We start from the raw sequence: 20,525 nt of genomic DNA on the forward strand, positions 1-20,525 counted from the left end.
GCCTCCCTTTTTAGATCAGAACACCTACGGGCGCACATATGAGCGCAAATGCATTTGCTATTTAAACAGCGTGGTGAAAAACATCAAAACAACTCTAGCAAACAACTATTGCCTTGCGCCACATTGCGCCGGGTGTATGATAGAGCCCTAAAAGTTTAAAAGAAAATATTAAAAGAAAGTTAATTATAACAGCGTTCATAGAAAGAGAAATGTATTATACTGTACAATTTCTACCATAAAATGACTCTGGAAAAAAAGGGAAACGTTAATAAACAAACCAAAATCCATGTTTAAAACTAATAATACAACTAATAATAAAATAATAATACATATATTTTTATGGAAACTGCGATGCATGGCTTTTAGGATTCTTCGATGAACAGAAAATGATTAAGAACAGCATTTCTTTGAGTTTAACTGTCAGTAACACTTTATTGTGTCCCATTAGTTCATGTATTTACTAACATTAATAGAGAATGAGGCGGCACGGTGGCTCAGTGATAAGCACTGTGGCTTCACAGCAAGAAGGTCGCTGGTTCGAGTCCCAGCTGTGCCAGTTGGCGTTTCTGTGTGGAGTTTGCATGTTCTCCCTTTGTTCGTATGGGTTTCCTCCAGGTCCTCCCCCACAGTTTAAACACATGCGCCATAGGTCAATTGGGTAAGCTAAATTGTCCGATTGTATGCATGGGAATGAGTGTGTATGGGTGTTTCCCAGTGATGGGTTGCAGCTGGAAGGGCATCCGCTGTGTAAAACATATGCTGGATAAGTTGGCGGTTCATTCAGCTGTGAGGACCCCAGATGAATAAAGGGACTAAGCCGAAAAGTCGAGGACCTGCTGGCTCAGTTGCCATTTCTGTGTAGAGTTTGCATGTTCTCCCTACGTGGCGTGGGTTTCCTCCAGGTGCTCCGGTTTTTCCCACAGTCCAAAGACATGCGATACAGGTGACTTGATGGACTAAATTGGCCGTATTGTATAAGTGTGTGTGTGTGAATGAGTGTATGGGTGTTTCCCTGTAGTAGGTTGCAGCTGGAAGGGTATTCACTGTGTAAAACGTATGCTGGAATGGTTGGTGGTTCATTCCACTGTGGCGACCTCTAAAAATAGAGACTAAGCCGAAGGAAATTGAATGAATGATTAAGAATTTATTTATCGTAGTTCAAATCACAACACTTTCTGTGACAATATATCGCACAACAAAGTAATAAAGTCACGACTTTCAAGCTTAAAGGTCAAATGCGGGAGAGAAAAATAGTTTGACCTTATGACAGTTTGCATTACTGATTAAACTAATCCAATAATGACCTTAACAGGAGACATCAGAAGCTGTTTTACTGTAAACACAGACTGAAGTGTGTGTGTGTGTGTGTGTGTGTGTGTGTGTGTGTGTGTGTGTGTGTGTGTGTGTGTGTGTGTGTGTGTGTGTGTGTGTGTGAGTGTGTGAGTGTGTGAGTGTGTGAGTGTGTGAGTGTGTGTGTGTGTGTGTGTGTGTGTGTGTGTGAGTGTGTGTGTGTGTGTGTGTGTGTGTGATGTTATTGTTCTTTTGTTCAGAGCAGGGTGTGTCCGCGACTCTTTAGATGTCTGACGGAATGAAATTACACAACATGCATAATACCAAACAGCTTTACCAGACACAACTAACTGTCCAGTCCAGTTTCCCTTACAGAAACATCCCAGATGATTAACTGTGACACACATTTCATTCACAGTTTCAGCTTAACCACTGCTGTGAACTCATGACATTGCTTTGCATACTCTGATGAAGGCTTATTATTAAATTGCATTGACATGATCACTTACATTCCAATGAGTCTCGATGTTTTAGCGTCAGCATTTGATATATAGTATTTCACATATTGTACACGCAAAAAACAACTGTTAATAATGATTTCTGTATTTACTGATTTACAAGTGTTTATTTATGTTGATCTCCGCTCTGTTGAGTTTTAAAGTTGAAAATTCCAGCAACAGTAAATAGACAAGTTTACCGCAGATTTTTCTCACGCTGCTGCTGCAGTGACGAGGTTTCCGGGCGCGATTTCCTTTTTCTTTTGCATTTCTTTATGTATTTATTTTTTACTCGGTAACGCATATGATTTAAAATGTAGCGAAGTACAATACTTTAGGCAAATCATACTTGAGTCAAAGTACAATTACAGATTTTAATCACTACTCTAAAAAGTACAAATTCTCAAAAAGCTACTTGAGTACAGTAACGTGAGTAAATGTAATTCGTTACTTTCCACTTCTGGTCTTTAATACAGTAAATTGTGTTGTGCTGTAATATAAAATACCCTGTAGTTGTATAAAACTATGTTATTGTTTGTTTATATTACTATAGTTGTTGTGTTATCATTGTGTTCTACTAAAGTTGAATTTTCAACAATAAAAGTCAACAGAGCGGAGATCAACATCCCATAATGCAAATTATAAACATAAATAAATGGAAAACACCCATGAATCACAAAATAAAGAAATGGTTAACCGATGGTTATTTTTAAAAGTGCAGGCTAATAAACGATAAGTAATGCAAGCTACATTTTCCTGAAAAAACAAAAACTATTATATGTGTGTTTGAGAGTGTGTTTGCAGGTTGTTGCAAAAATGATTTAGTTTTTTTTTTATTGTGGGTTTCTATCAGATGACCCAACAATCTCTTAAAATTAAATAAAAACATTTACTGTCTAATTTCTCCCACAAACTAAAAATACAAATCTCTCAGTAAAGCTTCTTTGTTCAGTTTTGAGTTGAAATATCTTCCCTTAGGCATGCACTCTGCCTCTTTGCATGAGTTGACGTTTATAATAGCATTCAATGACTTTCATGCAAGTTTCATATATCATGACAGACTAATGCACCCTTTTCCTTTGAAATGTGTTATATCTCCTTTAAACTATATTTAAATAAGATCTTAAAGCATTTGCAAAGTTTTGTTTTCTTACTGAAAACAATGCATTTTTTAAACATTTTGTGAAAATATCAAGTTTTTTTTGTTTGTTTTTAATGGTTTCATGCCTTAATTCTATTTAAAAGTACAATCATTTATTTAGCATATTTACATGCATGTCATTTTCTTACTGAAAACTTTTAAATGTGACTTTTCTGTGACTTAACTTGGCCTTATTGCATGAGTTGAAGTTCATTATAGCATTTAATGACTTTCATGCAAGTTTCATATATCATGACAGACTAATGCACCCTTTTCCTTTGAAATGTGTTATATCTCCTTTAAATTATATTTAAATAAGATCATAAAGCATTTGCAGAGTCTTGTTTTCTTATTAGAACAATGCATTTTTTAGACATTTTGTGAAAATATAAAATTTATGTTTAAAAATGGCTTAAAAACTATATTTAAAAAGTACAATTATTTGTTTTGCATACCTTCATGAATGTAATTTCCTTACTGAAAACTTTTACATGTTTAAAAAGGGTTTTGTGACTTCACTTGGCCTCTTTGCATGAGTTGAAGTTCATAATAGCTTTGAATGACTTTCATGTAAGTTTAATTTATCAGGACTGCACTGTTAGTACGCCCTTTTTTCCATTGAAATGTGGTAAATCTCTTTAAAAGTAAAATATAACAAAATCTGTACACACTGAGAATCTTAAAGTTTTACTATAAGCGATGCATTTTTGGACATTTTGTGAACATGTAAATGTTTAAAAATGGTTTCATGACTTAAAACTCGGCATCATTGCTTGAATTGAAGTTTATAATACAGTAGCGTTCAATGACTTTCATGTAAGTTTCATTCATCAGGACAGTCTGCACTGTTAATACGGCCTTTTCATTTGAAATGTGTTATATCTCCTTTAAATTATTTTTAAATAAGATCTTAAAGCATTTGCAAAGTCTTGTTTTCTTACTGAAAACAATGCATTTTTTTAGAAATTTTGTGAAAATATCAAGTTTTTTGTTTGTTTTTAATGATTTCATGCCTTAATTCTATTTAAAAGTACAATCATTTATTTAGCATATTTACATGCATGTCATTTTCTTACTGAAAACTTTTAAATGCGATTTTTCTGTGACTTAAAACTTGGCCTTATTGCATGAGTTGAAGTTCATTATAGCATTTAATGACTTTCATGTAAGTTTCATATATCAGGACAGATTAATGCACCCTTTTACTTTGAAATGTGAAATTTGAAATTTCCTTTGTTTTAATCTCCTTTAAATTATATTTAAATAAGATCATAAAGCATTTGCAGAGTCTTGTTTTCTTACTAAAACAATGCATTTTTTAGACATTTTGTGAAAATATAAAATTTGTTTATGTTTAAAAATAGTTTCATGGCTTAACTATATTTAAAAAGTACAATCATTTGTTTTGCATATTTACATGCATGCATACTGAAAACTTTTTCGTGACTTAACTTGGCCACTTTGCATGAGTTGAAGTTCATAATAGCTTTGAATGACTTTCATGTAAGTTTAATTTATCAGGACTGCACTGTTAGTACGCCCTTTTTTCCATTGAAATAGATCTCTTTAAAAGTAAAATACAACAAAATCTTTACACGCTGAGGATCTTAAAGTTTTACTATAAGCAATGCATTTTTGGACATTTTGTAAACATGTAAATTTTTGTTTAAAAAATGGTTTCATGGCATAAAATTGGCCTCTCTGCATGAATTGAAGTTCATAATAACATTCAATGACTTTCATGCAAGTTTCATATATTAGGATAATGCACCATTTTCCTTTAAAATGTGTTATATCTCCTTTAAACTATATTTAGATAAGATCATAAAGCATTTGCAGAGTCTTGTTTTCTTACTAAAAACAATGCATTTTTAGACATTTTGTGAACATTCATTCATTTATTTTCTTGTCTGCTTAGTCCCTTTATTAATCCGGGGTCGCCACATAAATTTTATTTTTAAAAAGTACAATTATTTGTTTTGCATACCTTCATGCATGTCATTTCCTTACTGAAAACTTTTACATGTTTAAAAATGGTTTCAGGACTTCTTTGCCTCTTTGCATGAGTGGAAGTTCATAATAGCTTTGAATGACTTTCATGCAAGTTTCATATATCAGGACATTCTGCACTGTTAATACGCCCTTTTTTCCTTTGAAATGTGGTAAATCTCTTTAAAAGTAGAATATAACAAAATATTTACACACTGAGAATCTTAAATGTTTACAAAGTCTTATTTTCATGCTAAAATTGTGCATTTTGTTTTGACATTTTGTGAATGTATGTTTAAAAATGGTTTCATGCCTTAAACATTATATTTTTAATAAGTTCAATAAAGTATGTCCAGTACAAGCATCTCGGTTTCTTACTGAAAACAGGGCATGTTTAGCCATTTTGTAAACATATAAATGTTTGTTTAAAATGGTTTCATGACTCCAAACTCAGCCTCATTGCATGAATTGAAGTTTATAATACAGTAGTGTTCAATGACTTTCATGTAAGTTTCATATATCAGGACAGTCTGCACTGTTAATACGCCCTTTTTCATTTGAAATGTGTTATATCTCCTTTAAATTATATTTCAAGAGTTTACACTTAGATATTGCTTGACAACTGTAAGCAGGTTTGGCATGCTGTCCCGGGAGAGAACCCTGAGCTCGGAGATAGTTGAGCCCAGGGCTCCCGCCAGGTCCATAAAGCATGTGAGGGGAGTACGAGATCAGGTGGTTCTCGAGAGCTCCCCTTTTTAAAGGAGGAGAAAGGGGGTGGATGGGGGGTTTCTTCGGAAAACGAAGATAAGGGAGTAATGTCTAGCTAGGCTACTTATAGTGGGTTAGGATAGATCTGATTGGCTAACTAGTGAGTGTAGATAGGTGGCCAGCTGCAGTCAATTATATCACGTGCTCCTCTCGAAATTAGTTTAAAAACTTCACCTAAGTAAAATGCAAAAAAATATTGACACACTTAGGATCTTAAATTATTTACAAAATCTTATTTTCATATTAAAACAATGCATTTTTTAGACATTTTGTGAACTTGTATGTTTTTAAAATGATTTCATGGCTTAATTATATTTTTTTTAAAAAGTACAATGAAAGATTTACATACTAAATATTTACATGCATGTCATTTCATTGCTGAAAGCAATGTATTTGTGGACATTTTGTGAACATGCAAGTGTTTGTTTAAAAATGACTCATTGCATGAATTGAACCGTTCATAATAGCATTCAGTGATGTTCATGCACGTTTCATATTTCAGGACACACTGCACTGTTAATACGCCCTTTTCCTTTGATATGAGGAGCTTGTCATAGCAGTGCTGTTGACCGATGAGCAGATCTCAGCATGTTTGACTGGAGACGGTGTAGGGCAGAGTTCACATGCACTAAAAATATCCATAAATTAACCGCTTTCCGTGTTTTGTGATTCTTTTTTTTTATTTATCCCCGTTTACTTCTTCTTTTTAATTGCATTATGGGATCTTGATCTTTCTTTCAACTTTAAACCTTGAAAAGTTTGAAAAAGGGACTTTTTATTAACATTTTTAATAGTGTAAAGTGCTATATTGTCTGGGTTGGTGTTGTTTATTACGCTACTAACACCTTGTGATAAACTGGCAGTACATATTGTACATTTTACAGACTTAATTCTCTAGATATTATTTCTTATATATTATTTCAAACTACTAAAGGGTCAATGAAAGCCACTTTGTTAAACTGTAGAGTTGAATTTTTAACATCAAAACTCGACAGAGCAGAGATCAACATCCCATAATACAATTCACCACCGTAAATAAACAGAAAACACACAAGACAGGGAAACGTTTAATTAACAGATATTTTTTACGTGTAGAAACACTCGCAAGTTCAGCTTTCACACATGAAGATCAGCACTTTTCTCTGATGCTCAGGGTGGAGGGAAGCACAATGCCTTTGCATGCATGAAAAGCTGTATTGTTGAAGGTGTTCCCTTTAGCAAAGCCATAGGAGAAGCGTAACACATTCAGATTGTCAGCCTAGAGAGGAAGTTTCTGTCTGAACCTGTTGGAGGAATACAGAGAAAAACACTGAACAAAGACTCTGAGGCCTGGGGCAGATTCAACAAAACCTTTTTTTAAGATTTAATTTAAATTATGAAAAGCGTGTAAGAATCATCTTAAAGGGACGGTTAAAAATAAAAATAAAAAATGGTCGGTGCCAATAGCCTAGTGGTTAGTGTGTCAACACATAGCACCAAGGTGCTCACGGCGACCTGAGTTCTATTCCCGGCTCGATGTCCATTGCCAATCCTTCCCCTATCTCTGCTCCTCACACTTTCCTGTCTGTAAAGTCTCCACTGTCTTATCCCAAAAAAGGTGAACACCCATTAAAAAAATAAAAAATAAATAATAAGTAAAAAAAAAATGCTCATTATTTAGGAGAGAGCAGGGACGAAAGTAGCAAAGTGATTTTTGGGAAGCCCTGACAACATCTGCTTTCCAGGCTGGAATTGACTTCTATAGTATTTGTTTTTCCTACTATGGAAGTCAGTGGTTTTAACTGCTCATTTCTTGCGCAGGGAGGGCGTCTATCGTCAGTAAGGACGTTTCACTGTGTGCGGACTGGATCAAATCTCTTTGTTTTGCCATCTGGGAGAACTGTGATCTGCTATTATATGCAACTGATATAAAGCCGGTGTGTTAGATTTCTTCACTTATTATTGGCCATATTGACCTTACTTAATAGTAAGGGAGAGTGAGGATAAAAGTAACATGGGACGAAAGTAACAAAGGGATTTTCTGTAAGCCCTGACAACATTTGCTTTCCAGGCTGTAACGGCTCATTCAGCATGCAACCCATGATGGAGCTGCCAGATATCAGCTGATTTAGATTATAAAGCCGGTGTGTTCGATTTCTACACTTATCATTGACTGTATACTGAACATGTATACCCAACATCTTTTTAGAGTCGAGTGTAAAATTTAAACACTTGTTAGATAAGCCATGTTAAAGTTATAGTGATTTTTAATTCTGTTATTGGTTACTTGTCCTTGAAGAAAGCTGGAATTGACTTCTACAGCATTTCTTTTTTTCCCTACTATGGCAGTCAGTGGTTTCACTTGCTCATTTCTGGTGCGAGAAGGGCATCTATCATTATTAATGAGGATTCACTGATTGAGGACGGGATCAAATCTCTGTGTTTTGCCAACTGGGAGAACTGTGATCTGCTGTTATACGCAGCTATACGAGAGAGAGAGCAAAACAAACTATTATAAAGCCGGTGTGTTGGAATTCCTCAGGTATTATTGACCATATTGAGCTAATTCAATAAGAGAGGAGAGCGAGGACGAAAGTATAACGAAGTGATTTTCTGGAAGCCCTGACAACATTTGCTTTCCAGCCTATAACAGCACATTCAGAATGCAACGCTTGATGGAGCTGCCAAATATCAGCTGATTTATATTATACAGCCGCTGTGTTTGATTTCTTCACTTGTCATTGACTGTATACTGAACATACATCCACAATATCTTCCCGCTACTTGATTTGATTGTTTTAAACTTGTGTAAAATTCAAACACTTGTTAGATAAGCTATGTTAAAGTGATAAAATTAATAAATTCTGTTATTGTTTACTTATCCTTGAACATAGCTGGAATTGACTTCTATAGTATTTGTTTTTCCTACTATGGAAGTCAGTGGTTTTAACTGCTCATTTCTGGCGCAGGGAGGGCGTCTAGCATTGGTAATGACGCTTCACTGTGTGCTGACTGGATCAAATCTCTGTGTTTTGCCAACTGGGAGAACTGTGATCTGCTATTATACGCAGCTATATGAGAGAGAGAGAGAGAGAGAGAGAGAGAGAGAGAGCAAACCAAACTATTATAAAGGCGGTGTGTTAGATTTCCTCACCTATTATTGACCATATTGACCTTACTTAATAGTAGAGGAGAGTGAGGACGAAAGTAACAAAGTGATTTTCTGGAAGCCCTGACAACATTTGCTTTCCAGGCCGTAATAGCACATTCAGCATCCAACCCATGATGGAGCTCCCAGATATCAGCTGATTTAGATTATAAAGCCGGTGTGTTCGATTTCTACACTTATCATTGACTGTATACTGAACACGTATACCCAACATCTTTTTAGAGTCGAGTGTAAAATTTAAACACTTGTTAGATAAGCCATGTTAAAGTTATAGTGATTTTTAATTCTGTTATTGGTTACTTGTCCTTGAAGAAAGCTGGAATTGACTTCTACAGCATTTCTTTTTTTCCTACTATGGAAGTCAATGCTTTCACTTGCTCATTTCAGGTGCAAAAAGGGCATCTATCATTATTAATGAGGATTCACTGTGTGAGGACTGGATCAAATCTCTGTGTTTTGCCAACTGGGAGAACTGTGATCTGCTGTTATACGCAGCTATATATGAGAGAGAGAGCAAAATAAACTATTATAAAGCCGGTGTGTTAGAATTCCTCAGGTATTATTGACCATATTGAGCTAATTCAATAAGAGAGGAGAGCGAGGACGAAAGTAACAAAGTGATTTTCTGGAAGCCCTGACAGCATTTGCTTTCCAGCCTATAACAGCGCATTCAGAATGCAATGCATGATGGAGCTGCCAAATATCAGCTGATTTAAATTGTAAGGCCGTTGTGTTTGATTTCTTCACTTGTCATTGACTGTATACTGAACATACATCCACAATATCTTCCCGCTACTTGATTTGATTGTTTTAGACTTGTGTAAAATTCAAACACTTGTTAGATATGCTATGTTAAAGTGATCGTGATATTAAATTCTGTTTTTGTTTTTTTATCCTTGAACATAGCTGGAATTGACTTCTATAGTATTTGTTTTTCCTACTATGGAAGTCAGTGGTTTTAACTGCTCATTTCTGGTGCAGGGAGGGCGTCTAGCATTATTAATGAGGCTTCACTGTGTGAGGACTGGATCAAATCTCTGTGTTTTGCCAACTGGGAGAACTGTGATCTGCTATTATACGCAGCTATATGAGAGAGAGAGAGAGCAAAACAAACTATTATAAAGCCGGTGTGTTGGATTTCCTCAGGTATTATTGACCATATTGACCTTACTCAATAGTAGGGGAGAGCGAGGACGAAAGTAACGAAGTGATTTTCTGGAAGCCCTGACAACATTTGCTTTCCAGCCTATAACAGCACATTCAGCATGCAATGCAACCCTTGATGAAGCTGCCAAATATCAGCTGATTTCGAGAGCATGTCACGCGGTTTGGTCCGAATTTCAGCTTTTGAGTGCAGAAAGTAAATTATCGTTGCGGCCCTTTTTTCCTTATTACAAGGAAATCCATCACACTAATGATCAATCTACAGACACTTTTAATCAACAGATATTTTTCACAGTTTATATAATAATAATATTATTTACTGTAGGCTTAGTTCTTTTATTAATCCGGGGTCGCCACAGCGGAATGAACCACCAACTTATCCAGCAAGTTTTTTACGAAGCGGATGCCCTTCCAGCCGCAACCCATCTCTGGGAAACATCCACACACACATTCACACACACACTCATACACTACGGACAATTTAGCCTGTCCAATTCACCTTTACCTTTGGACTGTGGGGGAAACCGGAGCACCCGGAGGAAACCCACGCGAACGCAGGGAGAACATGCAAACTCCACACAGAAACGCCAACTGAGCCGAGGATCGAACCTGCGACCTTCTTGCTGTGAGGCGAACGTGCTACCCACTGCGCCACTGCCTAATAATAATCATTTTAATTATAATTAAAAGTAATGTACAGGTGGTTAGTTTTAATGTTTTTTAAATAACAGGGTGTGTGTGTGTGTGTGTGTGTGTGTGTGTGTGTGTGTGTGTGTGTGTGTGTGTGTGTGTGTGTGTGTGTGTGTGTGTGTGTGTGTGTGTGTGTGTGTGTGTGTGTGTGTGTGTGTGTGTGTGTGTGTGTGTGTGTGTGTGTGTGTGTTTGTGTGTCTACAGAAAGAGCTTCAGGACAAGCAGACAGAAATGCTGAAGACGATGACGGCCGCAGAAAACGCCATTAACAAGCTGCAGGTCAACACTGTGTCTATAGAGGTAAAACATCACATACTGCACAAAACATGCCATATTTACTGGTAAAACTGAATATTCAAAATAAATGAGACTTCGTCTGTACATTTACACAGACGGCTTGATTTGAGGAAATTTGTTAGAAAATCTAAATCATTTACCTACCAAATAATCCGCTGTACAGTCGTCATTTTAAATATACAGTATTTCAGAGTTGTTTTACCAGTGCGTCACTAGTTTAACTGGAGCATAGTGGAAATGCTTCCCTGGTCAGTTTCTTATCCTTCATGGTGCATTCAAAATCTGTATACTGATTCTACAGTATGTCTAGGTCGGAGCTAAAGAATTGTTATTTTTATGAAAAAATTGAAGCTTAATAACTTTAAAAACTGAAGCCATGTTGAAGTAGCAACTTCTCATTAATGAATGAATAGGAATACAAATATTACCATGTTTTACCATGCTACCTACACTGGTCTCATGGTTCAGTTCAGTTATGATTATCATGGCATTGATTTGGTTAAATTCGATATCTTGGTGCATCACGGTAGAGATCTGCGCGGGACTAAATTTTGAATCCCGCTTCCGCCCGCACCCGCCAGGTTTTAGCCCGAAACCGACCGCTCCCGCTTATATTAAGCATTTGTTGTCCCGCTGCCCGACCCACCTCGTTTTCTACCCGCCGCGCCCGATCCCGCTTTATGGAACCAGATTAGTCTCAAAAGAAATTTACGCAAAACACACGATGTACATATGCGTAGCCAAATTCACGTGCATAAAATCTAATTCACGTGCGTAAAATATTTATTTATATTCACAAAAAAATTTCACGTGCACAAAATAAAAATACATTTTCATAAAATACGTTTCACAAATGCAAAACACCATTTGCAAATGTATACGAGTGTACAAAAAGTTTTGAATGTTTAAAACTTGCGAGTTCATCCTGAATGAGAATGTGCAAATCCTCTTTCACGTACGACTCCCCCTGGATACGCGTGTGTGTATTTTTGAGACTTTCCTGCCAGAGTCAGGGCCACTCGTACCTTTCAGCCAATCCGATGAGAGCCGTATTCAATGAAACCAACTCTGCGCTTCTTTTGTGCAGACTGTTCCTCTCCAGCATGGCGAACGGAGAAAGCAGCAGTCGCACTTTTTTATTAATTTATTAATTTATTTGACCATATCCTCACTCTATTTATCCATTATTTTGCCGCAGCTCCGCTCTTCTTATTTATTGTCTCGCAGCCCCATGAGCAACATGTATCATGCAGGGTAATCATAAGTATCATTCCGGCCACACCAGTTTTATAGGGCCATTGTGGTCCAGTGGTCAGCACGTTGGGTTACCATACCCTTAGACCCGTGTTAGAACCTCACCTAAATTTAATTTTTTTTATTATTATTTTTTTTTTATTGTTAAGACATGTAAAACTGTAAGGTTGTTAAACATTTGAAGCTCTAAAATAGCTGTTTTCTTGAAAAAGACGTAATAGTGTCATTAGAAACTGAATGAAACTGAAAAAAATAAAGATCCACACCTGCGGGAATGCAGACTTGTACATCACGGTGCATTGATGATGCTTTCCATAAACAATTTGATATTTTACTTTACCGCACAAGGTTTTTCTTATTAAAATGTATTAATATATTCATAAATTTTTTGTAATGCAGTTTTGACCTTTAATACAAGCAGCCAGATATATAAACTACCTTTAAAAACTCAAGCACATGCACAGAACGACATGAGCATTTAAAGCAAATAAATGTAAATAAAGGCTTTTAGCCTTGTCGAGTGAGATCGTACACCCATATGATTGGTCACGTGCTCAACAGAAAGGGCTGTGATTGGCTGTAGTGCTCTGGCACTGTTCACTGTTGAGTGCGATAGCAGCTGATCCATGATAAGCGCGGAGGAGAAAACTTGTTCTGCTGACATGTGTGTTGCCAGATTGGGCGGTTTTGAATTCGATTGTGCAGGTAAAAGATGACGTAGGCAGGTAGTGAATATTTGGGTGGTTTTGCATAAGCGCGCCCCCCTGCCCCAGACTCCCCCTACCCCCAGTCTTTACTTTTTACCTCCACAGAACCAAATCACACATTTTTGGGCTGGAATCGGTCCGCTACATCTGGCAACACTGCGCGTGCTGGTGAAAGACTATCCAGCAAACCCACACACAGTAAACTGTGCTTAAATTAAATTGAGTTTCTGTGTTTTAGCCTTGTCGAGTGAGATCGTACACCCCTATGATTGGTCACGCGCTCAACAGAAAGGGCTGTGATTGGCTGTAATCCTCTGGCGCTGTTCACTGATGAGTGCGATAACGGCGATCACAGCTGATCCATGATAGATGAAGTGTGTGTGTGTGTGTCTGAATCTCTGTCTGTGTGTGTTTAGGGCTCAGTGCAGGAGGTGCGGGCTGTGATGGAGGAGCAGTTCAGTATCCTGCAGGCCGCAGTGGAGCAGGTGAAGCGGGATGTGTGTGAGCTGCTGGAGGCGGAGGAGCGGCAGGCGCTGCGGCAGGCCGATGGCATACGGGTGCATCTGGAGCAGCGCTGCGCTGAACTCAAGAAAACACAGAGCAGAGTCCAGAAGATCAGCAAGAACAAGCACGACATACACTTCCTGCAGGTACTGATGAGGTTTACTGGCTCCTGAGCTAAATACAGAAACATTTAAGGGGACAATTCTGTCATTATTTACTCATAAATGTTTCAAACATGAGTTTCTTCTGTTAAACACAAAGGAAAATATACTGAAGAATGCTTAAAAAATCAAAAGTTATTGATTTCCAAAATATTTTAGATTTTTACACAATAGATGTCAGTGGCAATTTGTAAATTTTTTTTACTTTCTTCAGAATTTGTTGTTTTGTTCAACAGTTTACAACACCTTGAATGGTGGGGAAATTTTCCTTTTTGAGGGTGAACTGGCCCTTTAATTGCATTTTAAGCAACAGGTAGTATTTTTGTTAAGTGGAAGTAAACATTTTGGTTTAAGTCAGTGTTCTTGTTGTGTCGCTGTGATGCTATTGTCATTCATTCATTTTCTTGTCGGCTTAGTCCCTTTATTAATCCGGGGTCGCCACAGTGGAATGAACCGCCAACTTATCCAGCACGTTTGTACGCAACGAATGCCCTTCCAGCAGCAACCCATCTCTGGGAAACATCCACACACACACACTCATACACTACGGACAATTTAGCCGACCCAATTTACTTGTACCGCATGTCTTTAGACTGTGGGGGAAACCGGAGCACCCGAAGGAAACCCACGCGAACGCAGGGAGAACATGCAAACTCCACACAGAAACGCCAACTGAGCCGAGGCTGGAATCAGCAGCCCAGCGACCTTCTTGCTGTGAGGCGACAGCACTACCTACTGCGCCACTGCGTCGCCCGTGATGCTATTGTTATTTTTATTATTTAATTAATTAATACATTTTTAAATTAAAACTGTTATTATTTTAGTTTTATATATTTTAAAACATTAGCAGTAGTAAAATAAGAAATAGTTACTTCATTTCAACATCCTGAAATAAAAAAGAAGTGGGGGGGTGTCTTCACGTGAACACAACTGCTGCGCTCTTGCATCCAGGTTAATCATGAACAACTCAGTGCGCATGCGCTAGTTGCACTATTGCGGTCTGATTGTTTCAATCAAGGTTTATATGCATCAAATACATAACATCCGTGTCAAACATTTCAACTGACGAACATATTTACATTAATACAACCGTGTAGCCGAATTAAATGTATGCATTGGCATGTTACAGCCCTAATGAGTATGATTATGTGAAACTCCATTTGGATACATATTGCAATGATTTCGGGTACTTACTTAGCGATGCATGCACACATATATGCACAGTCCTTAAATGCTCTGCTGACTTGGACTCTATAATACCTGTTTTATAACTTTAACTATCAACAACCACCACTAAGATATTCTAGCGATCGTTCTTCCCACTCCGTGGTGGATTTTGGCATGGTCTATTTCACTTGAGATGGCGGGGGTGAGTGGAAGAAACCAAGTCGCGGGGGAATATTTTTTACAGAAATAATTTATGATTTCTTATGTGGCCCGATACCAATTGTTCTGGCCCGGTGGTTGGGGACAACTGCTGTAGACTATCGGAAAAATATATAGCTTAAAGGGGCTAATAATTTTGACCTTAAAATGGTCTTTAAAAAAATACTGTGAAAATTTCATTGCTCTGTTAAACATAATTTGTGAAATATTTAAAAAAAGAAAAAATCAAAAGGGGGCTAATACTTCTGACTTCAACTTTATATATTATGTATATTTTATTTCAAGCCACAAGTGTGGTTTTTAGATTAATGGTTTTAATTTTAGTTTCTTAATTTAGAATATTATCATAAAATACTTTATAAAACACTTAAAATTGTACTGTTTAAAATAAAAAAACTTGTACATAAATAACACCTGGCGCATCAGGCATGTGCGTGATTTGTTGCTATTTTCATACGGGCGCAGGTTTTTACGTTTTGTTAAATGGCAAATCCATTTGTGGACTAGGGAATGATCCGCTCTATAAAGGATGTGTGTTAAGGCGCATTGTTGGCACCTTGCTATTTTGAGGTCCTGAAATAGATGACGCCATTGACCAGTTAAAAACTGCTTTAAAATTCAACGCAAAGCACGTTAGTTATGCGCTTAACAAAGGAAATTCAATATGTAGGCTAATATGTCTTCAGTGGAGTGAGTTTCCACAGTTTCCCTACTCCACCAAAGTAAAGGAGTAAAGTAAAGAGGTTGAATGGAGGAGGCTCATTCTTTATCCTCGCGCTGCAGATTCTCTGTTTAACTGTTTTCTCGCTAGTGAAACATTGTGTTTACACTTACAAAGTCCTCCATGTAAATAGCAAGTGCTCCATAGCGCATGTCAAATGATTCTGAATGGAAGATATACATTATGCACAAAACCCAACCAGAACTCATGAAGAGAACAAGCACAACCCCGTTATACCATGCCACATGGCACAGAACGTATGTTTCCGTCCTTAAAAAAGCAAAAGTGGATTCAGACACGCCCTTAATGCTTTTGCACCATGAGCTTTAGACTTTGTGCCTAGATCGCCATGAGCTTTAGACTTTGTGCCTAGATCATTAAAAAGGTTCTACTAAAAGGTTCTAAACCTAAATAATCTCTAATAACATTTTAGTTAGCTTTTTTTTAGTACTAGTATTATCAACATTGTGTTTTCCAGGAGTATTCAGAGTGGAAGAAGGAGGCAGTGGACGTGTCTTTGCCTGGGGTTTATATCGGCCTCGTGGATCGACTGCAGGCGTTCAGTCACGTGATCGTTCGCTCCACGAATAGGATGTGTGATAATCTGCACAGCTCGTACACCAACAAACTCAAAGACACCTGTAAGAACGGTCAGTCTGCGCAACAATCAGCATCTCCACACAGAGACACTCATCTGGAAATACATTTAAGCATGCAGTAACATTTTTAGTTGCTAATTTACTCAGTCTTCTTTTGATGATCACAGATAACGTGGGCATTAAGACGACGGTTTTTGCTGTTATGGCGGCAAAGAAGAACATGATGCTTCCAGACCCCAAAACCAGAGACGACTTCCTACAGTGTAAGTGTTCATCTGTGTTTTAAGTATTCATTTAAAGTAGGGATGCAACAATACAGTTAGCTCACGGTTCAATACATACCTCGATTTTTTTTTTTTTTTTTTTTTTTTTTTGTAACAGGGTTTTCGGTTCGGTTCTCATGGCTTGACACGTGTTTTTTGACAAGTGCTGCTTTTTTTCGTTTTTCTGCTCCGCTCAGTGCGAGCTCTTCCTGTTGCGAGGGCTTAAGTGTGTGTGTGTGTGTGTGTGTGTGTGTGTTTGTTTGTTTGTTTGTTTGGTGCTGTCTATGTTTGTGTATGTGTTTGAATGAGAGACAGTGTGGTGCTGTGTGTCTGTGTGTTTATACAGACAGTTTGTTTTAGCCACCCCCCTAAAATATAATACTGTCTATGGAAAGCATCGTCAATGCACCGAGATATCAAATTGAACCGAATCGAAGGCATAATAATCGTAACTGAACCGAACCGTGAGATCAGTATAGGTTCACACCTCTAGATTCTGTAGATGTAAAATAAAGGTTATGAGTGCATGGGCTATTATTATTGTTATTCTCAAACATGTGGTGAAACAGCAATATGCTTTGTGTAGCTGTACTGCTGGTTAAAATGCTAAATTTTGTATAGACTTGAATGGTGAACTTGAACAGACTTTAGATTTGTCCTGGTCATTAATGCTAATGAGAATTCTGATGTTAAGTTATTGCGTTTGAGACGTATGCTTACAATCTGTAATTGCCTGTTTAAAATCTGTCACTGACGTGATTTTCGTGAATACAGAAGACTGGGTGGGTATTTTTGCAATTTGGCGGGTTTTGGATACTTTTGGGGCTGGAATCAGTCAGCTACAGTTTCGGTTTTATTTTCACTGCTAAGAGCGGTTCACTTCCCGCGCGGCTCCCAAAAGATCACTCTGTGCCACAAACTGAACGTTATTTAAAACTTAATTAGCTGTTATTCACAGCCTATGCAGGTTCTGTTCACTAAAGTAGACTTCATTCAGAGGCGCGCGCGCCCGCCCTCTCTGTGGTAACAGCTGACGGTCAGCTCACGTCACGTGTGATTTTGCGGTCGCAAATACATCATAAAATGAAGACAGAAATGACGTTTTTGAGGTGAATTATATCTTGTAAATACAGCATGTGACTCTTTCAACACCATTTGGAGGTGTCCACGCTGCTGAACAATGTATGTAAAAAATGTGAAGACTTGTGCGGCCACCATTGCTTCTCTCCTGAACTTGAAAATATGATTGACAGAATCGTAGAAATGCTGGATTAAGATCGTCTAGGTGGTCGAATCGAGATCGCGATCTTTTTACGATTAATTGTGCAGCTCTAAGTAAGAGGTTGAGAAAAAAATACAAACAATTTATTGCAATACTCGTTTTGTTTTGCAAAAGTACACTAGTTCCTAGTGTATTGTATAAAAAAAAAACACTGAAATCTCACAGCTGCTGGTAGCCCATGTACAAACTGGGGAACATAAAATCCTACACTATGAAAATAAACACACATGTGAAGTTAATAAAGATAATTTGGCCATTTCAAAGAAACATCTTTGTACTACAGTAAACAGAAATAAACCATCTTAATTATCTCGGTGCTGAAAAAATGCGAGGCTGTAGTCTGTAACGCAGATCGAGTGCTTTTATAAAATGACAAAAGCCCACATCTACAATCACCAAAAACGGCTGCAAATTCAGCAATGAACACCCGCACTGCCTTTGTTATTTTTATGTGTCTCTCAGAACCACTGGGGTATGTTTTCTGGAAAGATTCAGCGAGGGATTGTTGCTACACTGTAAAAAAATAAATCCGTAAAATTTACTGTAAAAAACGGCTGCTGTGGTTGCCAGTACTTTACCGTTAAAACCACGGTACAAACCATAAAAGTAATTTTTCATTTCAACGGTAAATTACCGTATTTTATTAATTTATCGAGGTAATATGTCTGTATTTTGAATGATCAACATCTACACACGTTTTGTTTCACAGTTAGACAGAAAAGAGTATCAGCATATAGAAGGTGCTCGGTGTCATTCACACAGCTAATAAACACCAGTATGGTAACACAGATAAAGTTAAAATCATGAAATAAACATTGTTTATCAACATTAGATGTAACATAAATCTCTAATGTACATAACTGATGGGGAAACAACTAAAAAGATCCATATCAATGTCAACCAAATGCATAAAAAGTTATGTGCCATGCAGGGAATTCTGGGAAAGTCAATTTACGTATATCGCCGTATATGTTAAGGAAACATACCGTTAACCAGGTTATGGATTTGTACTGTAGCATTTTTACTGTTTTTTACCGTTGAAACCACAGCCATTTTTTACAGTGTATTTGGAGGACTTTATTAGCTTCTCTGCTATCCTGCCTTCAGACAGTAATATTGCTGAGTGATGGCGCTGCAGATGTGCAGTCATGGTTACACGTGTAAATCAACGCTTGCACACAGTTATTTTTCGTTCACGTTTTTTTTTTTTTTTATTGGCATTATACTTACCGGCAAAACTGAAATGTCCTCACACCGCAGATTTGAAAGACGCCGGCGCTTTCTTGTACTGTTGCCTCAGCCTCACTTCACCGCCGCTCGCCATGTTAAAGTGTGGAATGATGGTCAAGCGCCCCTGAACTTTAGAGCATAGTGATTGGATATTTACTCATAGGGAGGATTTTCTTGTCTCAGCTCATGGACTTACAGGCACACACAGTCAATTCGGGGAGATATGAAACGCGCATAAATTATTTAAAGGGTCACGAAACACCAAAACACATGTGTTGAGCTGTTGACAGTGGTATATGTGTCCCACACTGCTAAAAACACTATTAGGACACCTATATTTCACTAAAAAGTGTAAATTGGTTGTTTTTGCGTTATTTCAAGCAAATTCGTACTTCCGGTTTGAAACTAATTTTTGAAGCTGCGTCACGGTCATGACATAATAGCGTGTATTCCAGCGTGCAGACTGGACGTCTGTGCCAGAGTGAGTCTTATTACGTCTTACAGTGTGCTGCATTAATGCATGAGTAAAGCTTGGTTCAAACCAATCAGCGCGCTCTATTGTGCAACTTCATTAATATTCATTACTGTCACAGTGTTTAGACATAGAGACGCCACGTTGTATTGGCAAAACAAGCGTGAAGTGTTGCTTTTATAGTTTGCTGCAGTGAAGTTTTGTTTTCATTTTCTCTCTGTGAGAGCTCAGCTGGAGTCACGTGTGGATTAACAGTGTACGCGACGCTCGACCACAATAACTTACGTGTCTAAGGAGGATTATTGTTTACCTGAGAGCTGTTCTCATCTGCAAACGCTGAGATCCGGATTCGCTTGTAGTCTCCTCTTAATAAAGACGCGGCTCTAGTTGCTGGTGATTGTCCTGTCTCTACAGATTTGGTAAGTGAGCGACCAGTGCTCTTTGTTTATTCAGTTTGTTCGTATCGAACTAAGTTAACTATTGCACTGAGTGTAAACATGTTAGCACCACAACCAAACTTTAACCTTGTGTAGGATTTTCACCACAGTTTGAGACCGTAATAACACACGCGGCTTTCTGACACTACCTGCCGTGTGCATCTAAGTTTCCGGGAAATGCGGAGGGTTTTTTTCTCTCATTCGCCGTGCGGTATCAAACATTGCATGAAAAATACACGCTTACAGCAGCTCCTCGAATCAAATATCTCGTTTGTCGCGAGGGACATGAATGAATTCCCTGAATGAAAGAGCCAAACTGCAGTTAAAGTCCACCATTTAATAATTTGGCAAATAATTCGACTACAGATGTCCATGTAAACACAGTCACTTTCTCCCGTGTGTGTGTGTGTGTGTGTGTGTGTGTGTGTGTGTGTGTGTGTGTGTGTGTGTGTGTGTGTATGTGTGTGTATGTGTGTTGACTCTGAAAGTCAACGCGCCCAAATAGACACTCCTACACCACGCCTC

General features: G+C 37.8%; 1 protein-coding gene across 2 annotated transcripts in view; it reads left to right on the plus strand.

The window, feature by feature from the left end:
• The window catches only part of trim16 (tripartite motif containing 16), a 44,740-nt gene that overhangs the window by 22,710 nt on the left and 1,505 nt on the right, over nucleotides 1-20,525 (plus strand). For both annotated transcript variants that reach the window (XM_017358476.3, NM_001328162.1), the window contains exons 3-6: nucleotides 10,892-10,987; nucleotides 13,362-13,595; nucleotides 16,196-16,367; nucleotides 16,484-16,579. In XM_017358476.3, coding sequence (XP_017213965.1) covers nucleotides 10,892-10,987; nucleotides 13,362-13,595; nucleotides 16,196-16,367; nucleotides 16,484-16,579 — 598 coding nt within the window. The remainder of the gene's footprint in view (nucleotides 1-10,891; nucleotides 10,988-13,361; nucleotides 13,596-16,195; nucleotides 16,368-16,483; nucleotides 16,580-20,525) is intronic.

The sequence above is a fragment of the Danio rerio genome, chromosome 12 (genome assembly GCF_049306965.1).
Source record: "Danio rerio strain Tuebingen ecotype United States chromosome 12, GRCz12tu, whole genome shotgun sequence".
Taxonomy (NCBI): Eukaryota; Metazoa; Chordata; class Actinopteri; order Cypriniformes; family Danionidae; genus Danio; species Danio rerio.